Here is a 9,384-nt window from a genome sequence, read left to right as displayed (position 1 = left end):
GAAAGAAGCTTGGGACACGTTTGTGACGCTTTTCTTAAAGAAAAATGATACGAGACTACAACTTTTGTAGAACGAGCTATTATCAATCTCACAACGAGACATGACGATTGCTCAATATTTCCACAAGGTCAAGTCGATATTGTTGGATTAGTGTCTAAGACCATAACTATAATTGGTATGTACTTGACCCGACTCGGCATGGTCCATTTGGGTTGCATGGCATCAGAACATTTGGATAGACTGTTTGTGAGGAGAGGACATTTGTGACATATTAATATGTTATAAGTTCTAATATATTAATATGAAATCATGTTATTTAATTAGTATTGATCAAGAATTAATTTGGACTTAATTTAGTGACACTACAAGAAAAAAGGGTATCAAAGACTGATATAATCAGTCTCTGATGGTCAATAATCAGTCTCTGATGAGAATCAGGGACTGATTTTGCTAGTCCCCAGCTAGTCCCCGAGACCTAGTCTTAGATAATCGATTTTTTTGTATCTGGGACTGAAAATTAGTCCCTAATTCATCAATGTATCAAAGACTGAAAATCAGTCTTAGATAATATCTCATTCAGTCTCTAATTTGTTTTATTCAAATCCCCAATTTAATATCATATCAGTCCCTGATACTATCTTGTAGAGACTGAATATTAGCCCTTTATAATATATTATTCAGTCTGTAATATTTTCATTGAAATCTTTATTTTGTGTCCTATCAGACCCTTTTGATATCATTTGGGACTGAATATCAGTCTTCTAAACTACCTAGCTTAGTCTCTAATATTGTTTTTCAATGACTGAATATCAGTCTCAAATACAATTTTATTCAATCCCTAACCTGATATTTCAAGGACTGAATACCAGTCTCGGATACAATGTCATGAGTCTCTAATCAAATTTTTAGGGACTGGACATCAGTCTCAAATACAATGTCCTTTAGTCTGTAACATGATTTTTCAATGACTGAATATCAGTCTTAAATACAATTTTATTCAGTCACTAACCTAATATTTCAAGGACTGAATACCAGTCTCAGATCCAATGTCAATCAGTCTCTAAACAGGTTTCTTAGGGACTACATATCAGTTTCGGATACAATGACATTCAGTCTCTAACTTGGTTTTTCAGTGACTGAATATTAGTCTAGGATACAATGTCATTTAGTCCCTAACATGGTTTTTTAGTGACTGTATATCAGTCTAAGATTCAATGCTATTCAGTCCCTAACATGAATTTTGAATAACTGAATATTAGTTTCTGATACAATGTCATTCAGTCCCTAACATGCTTTTTCAGCGACTGAATATCAGTCTAAAATGAAATATCATTTAGTCCCTAACCTTTTTTAGTGACAGGATATCAAACTCATATGCAATATCATTTTAGTATTAATAACTAGTTGTAAGTGCTAGAGTTATAGACTAAATGTACTGAAAATAGAAAATGTATTGTAATCTAGACATCATTTCCAAATTAAAACAATAAACAGAAAAAATCTAAGTAGTGTCTAAATAGTAAAACCATATCTGAAAAAAGTTCTAACTTTTAACTTAAGGTCATGACTATTACTCTTCATCAGATGTGTTTGTCATGTCATCATATGCACGAAATCCTTCTTTATCAGGCGGGCATAATATGTTTTGAGAATCTAGGAACTTTGAGATCATAAATTGAAGCATCTTTTCACATTTCTCCTCACTTTGTTTCACTTTTTCTTTGTTTACTCGAATCTCTTCCTCGAGTGCAGTAACTTTATTTTTCAAAGCCATTTCATCCGTTGAGGCTGATTGAGACGGTTCCGCTGCTGATAAGATATGTAGATCTTTTTTCCTCATAATAGGTCCACTTGAAGCCTCCCATCCAGATAGTAATGTTTTATGTTTTGCACAAATGGTTTTAACGACTTTTTTCTCTATTTCGTATTCCATTTCTGGAGTAATGCTTACTCCCGCAGAAACTAATTTGGTACATTCATCCTCTTTCATTTGGAGAATATTTTCCTAAAACAACATAAAAACATATTGTAATAACTTATATATAACACTAATATCAATAATTACAAACGGAAATTAATATTACTCGATAAATCATTCTTACATATTGAATGTGTGTCTCATCATTTAGCCATTCCTTTGTAGGATGAAAATGCAACTTATGATATAATTCGATTGGGGTGGGGGGCAATTGAGTCTCTTTGTTTTTCTGCAATAATAAAAATTATATAAGAACAATTATTTATAATTGGTGTTCAATGAATATGTTAATACAAATATAAACTAAATCGCTAGTTACCATGCTAAATTTGTGATTTGCTATTGATCGAGAACCTCCTCTACTTGAAATCACTAGTTTTTCTCGATTATTTTTCATTTGATCAGCATACTTCTACAAAATTTAAATTGAACATGGTTACTAACATATAAATAATAAATAATTACGTAAAAGATGTGTATATGTAAAGAGTGAAAAAGTTACATGTGCTTTATCTGTCTCCCAATAATCACACAAATGAGACCAATCTTCTTTGCTACGACAATCTGGCTTCATTTTAGATCGTGCTAATTGTGGATTGGTCATTCCTCCATTTTTCTTCCAAAAATATTTCAAAGTATTTCGTGTGCGTTTCCATTGCATTCACATTTGCTCATCTACACATTCCATCAAAACTATATTCGCGTGCGGTATTTCAAATTTTGCCTGCATTTAGTACATATTTTAACCTTTTAGGGATGAGATTTATAACCGGACCAGTTCGGAACTGGAACCAGATTTGCTTTATTATATGAAGCGAAACATTTAAAAAAAAAACAAAAGAAAAACACAACATAGATATGCTGTCTTGCCGGACCTGTAGATGATTCAGTATTTAACCAAAATATAACTTTGTGCAGTCTAAAATGAACTAAAAACAATAAATTACGTGTTGAAAAAGAATCAAGTCATACCGACTTCATATGACTGCCTTATGCATATTTTAAAAATGAGTGAATTAAAAAAGTGCTAAAAAAGAAATTTCAGTCCGATTCTAGTATAACTTACACGTAATCTATCGATCATTTCTTCTTTATTTTCTTTCGGTACTTTCTCCCATGTATGGAATTCCATTGGAAAAAACTTTCACATCAAAATTCCAACCTCCGTTGCAAAATATACTGCTGAATCCCCAACAAATTTCTTAGTATATGTATCTTTTCTCAATGTAATCCGTGCATCTGGTTGATTCTCCACAATCTTGTCCAAAATATGCGAAGCCTTTTTATTAATATTAGGGCCTCTCCTTCGTCGTTGATCTGCACAATATATATTGTTCTTAATTGGTAATGTTATAAATAAAATAATAAAATTCGTACTACTTACTTGGAGCATGAGAGTGCTCAGTTTGGGATTCCATGTTATCAGTCGTGTTAGAGACATTTCCTTCACCAACTAACGGTATTGAAGATCGTTGAGTATCTTCGGTGGAACCACTTTGTCTTGTTGCTATTTTCACATTAATTAACACAAGTACAATTGAAGTAATTTACTATTATGTAGGATATAATTTATGTAATTTATATACTATTACAAAAAGACCGGTTTTTAATTTACTATTACACAATGGCCCATTACTATAATCTAATATAAGACAAGTACCAATATTTATATAATTTACTATTACTCAAAATATTAAACACAAATGTAGTTACCTGTATCACCTGAGTTTGGAAAAGAATCTATATTTTGATAAAGAGGACGTTCAGTTGTTTTAGAAGTTGTTCTAGAGACACTTTCTTCTTGGGCAGGCTGAAATGAAGTTGATCGAGTATTTTCTCTCGCAACAGTTGCTCCTACAGAGATTCAATCATTAGTGATGACCGATTATGTCTGTTACGAGAGTAAAAAAAATACAAACCTTGTACTAAAAATTACCAAACAACCCCTTCATTAACAATTACCAAACAACTCTTACACTCATTAACAAACATCCCCTGAACTCATTACCAAACTGCCCCATACACTAACATTTACAAAACAGCCCCATATACTAACATTTACCAAACAGCCCCTACACTCATTATAACCCTTTAACTTTTGGTCACCAAATTCAACTTTAACAGATTATGGATGTATCAATTAAATGTAATCAGAAATTAACATGTAAGGTTATACCTATTGATGCAACAGATGTCATAACACGTTTATGTGTACGAAGCATGCACAACTTTGGATCCAATTCACTTTCACTTTCTTCACCAGTTGACACAACCGAAATTTGTCGAGGTTCTTTCCTTACACGCTTCGTACCTCCGAGATTAGCAATCGTCATCAACACAAGAAATATCCACATTTTACCTGCAAAAATTTGGTTTTTACACAAGTTAGTCATGAGTAAAATTATTCATATTCATTGTCAAAAAAGTTCTAAATAATTAACAAATTACAAAACACACCAACAACATACAAAAAGAATACATTTATTCATATTCGTTGTCAAAAAGTGTTAAATACTAAATTAAAGACACCAACAAAGAAACACAAAAAATACACTTATTCATATTCATCGTCCGACTCATCATATACTGCCAAATTTGTTTCATTGCTATCATCTAAATCTTCGTTTGATTCATCGGGTAATTCCTCAATAACTTCATTGGGGATAGTATCATAATCGATAAAATCATCTAAATCAACTTCAAAACTTTCATCATCAACGACTTCCACAAACTCTTCTTCACCGTCTTCTCGATGAAACTCGAAATTTTCACAATCAGATGCTTCAAATGGGGTTGTGTGTGACGGTGTTCCTACATGTTCAAATAAATCTTGTGTATCCTCATTCTCTGGTATGTCCCATAAATGCCTATGTATGCTCCTTTCTATGATTTTCCAGCTCGAGGCACGTGTGGGATCATTTATATAAAACACTTGTTTTGCTTGATTTGCCAAGACAAACGGATCTTCCTTATAAGCTTGTTTGGTTGTATCTACAGAGACGAAATGAGGCTCAAACATCACGTGCTTCTTTCTACGATCGGTATCGAACCAAATGCATTTAAATAAAATAACTCGATATCCTTTTATGAATGAAAATTCAACGACTTCATCAACATATCCATAATAATCCTCTTCAACGCCATCGTGAATTCCTAGGGCTGTAACTCCACAATTCTGAGTCTTCCTATGGTCATCTCGTGACTTAACAAGAAATTTAACTCCATTTACTATGTATCCACCATATGTTGTAACTCGATCATCTGGGCCACGCGATAATGCATACAACTCTTCGTCAATTGCGGATGAATTTTGCTCATACATTTTCCTCATCTGTTCACCATTTTGAGAAAAGTATGAGTTGGTTGAATGCTTCTACATGATAAAACGATATAATTTAATGTTATAGTAACATTACCCGTAAAGAAAACCAACTTGGAAATAAAGATTGTTGTAATTCGCTAAAATTTAACGATCTTGGATGTTCTCTTTTCAGGTGTTGTAAGTGTTCCCTGTCAGGTGAAAATAAGCCTTAAATACCTTGAGATAATAAAAAACTCAATTCACTATGAAAGGTAAAATATACTAACTCAATGTACGGTTCAGCTTCTGCACAATTACTTAAGATAAACCACTGTGCTTTCTTCAGTAGAGTACTCGAAAGCCTAACAGTTTGTCGCTTCCCAATGCCTCGGCCATTCAATTTAAAAATATCCAATTTATAGTCTCGAACATCATTAACTCTTTCATCATCATTTCTACCACGCTTCTCTAGTTTTGAATCAACACCTTGTAAATAGTGTGAGCAGAATGTTAGAGCTTCTTCTACAACATAACCTTCGGCAATTGAACCTTCAGGTCTTGCTTTGTTTCTAATATATATCTTTAAATGGCCAAGATATCTTTCAACCGGATACATCCACCTTGATTGTATGGGTCCTCCTAAAATAGCCTCTTGAGGTAGATGAACGCATAAGTGCATCATAACTGTAAAAAATGAGGGAGGAAATATGCGTTCTAGCTTGCAAAGAATCTTAATTATCTCTGTTTGCAGCATTTCTAACTCTCCCACATGTAATGTGACTGAAGTTATAATCTTGAAAAACCGAGAAAACTCTACCAACGTATCACGTATTGGCTTATTCAAAAGCCCACGAATAGCGATAGGGAGTACACGTTGCAGTAAGACATGACATTCATGAGATTTAAGTCCATATATCTTACATTGCTCGAGAATAACATTTTTAGCCAGGTTTGAGGCGTATCCATCTGGAAAACGAACAGACTTAATTGTACTGCAAAATCGGTGTCTCTTTTTTCGATTTAAAACATATGGAGCTGGCGGTTTAATCCAACGATCATTTTTCTTCACTAAGTGAAGATGCTTGCGTATTTTCATATCCTGCAAATCACGGCGAGCATTATCAGTGTCTTTTGTCTTCTTTTCTATGTTTAATAAAGTTCCCAAAATGTTCTCAAAAACATTTTTTTCAACATGCATGACATCAATGTTATGACGCATTAACAACTTGCACCAGTATGGTAGTTCAAAGAATATGCTTTTTTGTCCAATTTAACTCTCTTATGCCCCTTTTACGTTTTTGGCCGGTGTAAGACTGGTTTTTTCCATGTGGACATTGAGGGACACGTTCTAGTTGATGTAAGTAATCTTCTCCGCTGATATGTTTAGGTGTAAGCCTGTCCTCTTTTTTCCCATTAAAATCTCGTGCATTCCTCCAAGGATGATCGTGGGGAAGAAACCGCCTATGACCTACATATCCTATTTTATTTCGTAAACGAACACTTGGTGCATCTTCGTTGCATATTGGGCATGCCATGTACCCACTCGTGCTCGATCCAGACAGGTAACCATATGCAGGAAAATCATTTATCGTCCAAATAACTGCTGCACGCATGTTGAATGTACATCGAGATTTAGAATCATATGTTTCGACACCATTCTCCCATAGAACTTTCAACTCATCTACCAATGGACGTAAATATACATCAATGTCCTTTCCAGGTGAATCTATGCCTGGAATCAACAAAGACATCATAAATGAGGCATCATTCATAGACTTCCACGGAGGCATATTATACGGTATAAGCACAACAGGCCACATACTATATGAAGTATTCATCGTCCCAAAAGGGTTGAAACCATCACTTGCAAGCCCTAGGCGTACATTTCTAGGTTCGTTTGCAAAATCTGGATAGATTCTATCGAAGTGCTTCCATGCTTTTCCATCTGCTGGATGCCTAAGAACTCCTTCTTCTTTGGATTTGTTGTGAGCGTGCCACTGCATGTCCTTTGCAGTATACCTACATGCATATAACCGCTTCAGTCTACTTGTGACGGGAAAGTAACGCAAGACTTTTGCTGGTATCTTCTTTTTATTCGTTTGATCGTCTACCCAACGACTACCGCCACAAACTGGACATGATTGTAATTCTGAATTTTCCTTCCAAAACAACACACAGTCGTGCCTGCAAGCATGGATTGATTCGTATCCAAGTCCAAGAGTACGCAAATACTTTTTTGCCTCGTAGTGGGTTTTAGGGATTATTGTGTCCTTGAATGCCTCACTCAATAACTTCAGTATCATATCCATGGACATATTTGTCATTTTACAGGTTACTTTCACATGCATCAATCGTAACATAAAGCCCAGTACCGAGAAAGTATCACATCCCGGAAATAAGGGTTTCTCCATATCAGCAAATAACCTGTCCACATTGGGATTGCTAGATCGATTAGAAGACTCGAACTCATTGTTTCCATCTCCTCCTTCGGTTTCATATCCAACATTAAACGCATCACCACGTAAATCGTGGACCACGTCATTTGATTCATTGTCAGTTTCGTCAAGGTCGTCGTTTGTTTCATGTTCCCAACTACTTTCCCCATGAAATATCCATTTTACATACGATTGTTGAAAGCCATGATGTATTATGTCATCACCAACAAGATCAGGTAACTGCTTTATTACATTCAGACAGTTATTGCACGGACAATGTGTAAGACCTTCGCTATCAACATATCCCTTAGCCATCTCCGCAAAATCGATTGCTCCTTTCATGAACTTCAGATCGACCTTATTCTTGATTTTAATCCAACTCTTGTCCATCTTATCTTAATGTTAATTTGTTGAACTAAAAATAACCAAAAAGGAGATACAAAAGAAGAAAGAGACAAAAACACACATTAATGTGGGAAATTCTACAAAAAAGTCTAAATTACTTACGACCCTTCATCATAAAAATTGGATATTTGGTGCTCTATAAAATGGATATATGGTGTTTGATTAAATGCATATGATAAGTACATGTTTGAGAATCGAGCCCATAGAGTGAGTAATGCTTTTTATCTTTTTTTATTTTTTTAGCTGAAGCTTATATTATCAGACCAAAAACTAATGGTATACTTATGTTTAAATACTGTTAAATACTGGAATTTTCTTTTCTGGCTTCACCACAGCTAAAAAATTTTATGGCTTCAATGTTTTTTAATTTCAAGGCCGCTTGTAAAGACATGAGCAATTAACTTTACAGTGTTTTAATAATTCATAATTATGGGACAGTTTTAATCTTAGGGGTATTTTGGGGAAAAAATTAAAGTTTTTGTATCAGATTAGGTGTCTTTCATGTCTAGTATAAAAATAAGAGTGATTACTTTATTGTTTTCAATCTAGTATTACGTTTATTTCAGATTTAATTACTTAGCCAAGAACTTTTTTAAACCTCTCTTGTCCCCTGTTATTTTTCCCCTATTCCTGGTTATATTTTTTATCACCTGTTATTGTTATTTTTATTGGTGCACAAGGTGAAAACTGAATGCAACCCTGCTACTATTATATTTTTAAACTAGGTTGAAAAATGTCCCCTGTTATTTTTAAACCTCTCTTGTCCCTTGTTATTTTTCCCCTGTTACTGGTTATTTTTTTTATCACCTGTTATTTTTTTATTGGTGCACAAGGTGAAAATAGAAAGCCCCTGTTACTATTATTTGTTAATCTAGCTTGAAAATGTTATTAGTTGGTGCAGGGGAGGTGCAGATTCTTTACTAGAAGGGACTAGCACGTTGAAAGGTAGAACACAATTGTTATCTTTTTGTTAATTTGAGTATTTTCAGTAAAAATTATTAAAGCTTTTTGTTCTCATTCTTGTTGTAGATATCATTTTTTTTTGTGAGTTCAAGAGAGAGTACTAGGACAAGTATTTAGAAGTTTATAAAAAATGTGTGGCAACAATGGGACAATTATTTAGCACATCTAAACAGACAATTGAAGTTTTACACTGATGCTTCTTTCTCATCATGACAATGTACGTTCATCATGACAATCTCTTTTGTTCAAAAAATGGACATTTATGCCCCTGATATATGTAAGTGCCCATATTTCAATACCAT

General features: G+C 34.1%; 1 protein-coding gene and 1 long non-coding RNA gene across 2 annotated transcripts; both read right to left on the bottom strand.

Moving 5' to 3' along the window:
• Positions 1–2,119: 2,119 nt before the first annotated feature.
• On the bottom strand, positions 2,120–2,666 carry LOC145163123 (uncharacterized). Its single transcript, XR_013739586.1, has 3 exons — positions 2,481–2,666; positions 2,298–2,390; positions 2,120–2,207 (listed from the first exon to the last, which is right to left on the bottom strand). It is a non-coding gene; the product is annotated as an uncharacterized LOC145163123 (long non-coding RNA).
• Positions 2,667–6,523: 3,857 nt separating this feature from the next.
• LOC145164870 (uncharacterized) lies at positions 6,524–8,104 on the bottom strand. The gene has a single exon (XM_079083532.1). It carries the CDS (start codon positions 8,102–8,104, stop codon positions 6,524–6,526), a length of 1,581 nt encoding a protein of 526 aa, XP_078939658.1.
• Positions 8,105–9,384: the final 1,280 nt, after the last annotated feature.

This window comes from Lactuca virosa, chromosome 3 (assembly GCF_052849685.1).
Source record: "Lactuca virosa cultivar CGN04683 chromosome 3, Lactuca_virosa_CGN04683_v6, whole genome shotgun sequence".
Lineage (NCBI taxonomy): Eukaryota > Viridiplantae > Streptophyta > Magnoliopsida > Asterales > Asteraceae > Lactuca > Lactuca virosa.
Note: the sequence above shows the minus strand (reverse complement) of the source record. Positions and strands in the feature narration are given on the sequence as shown.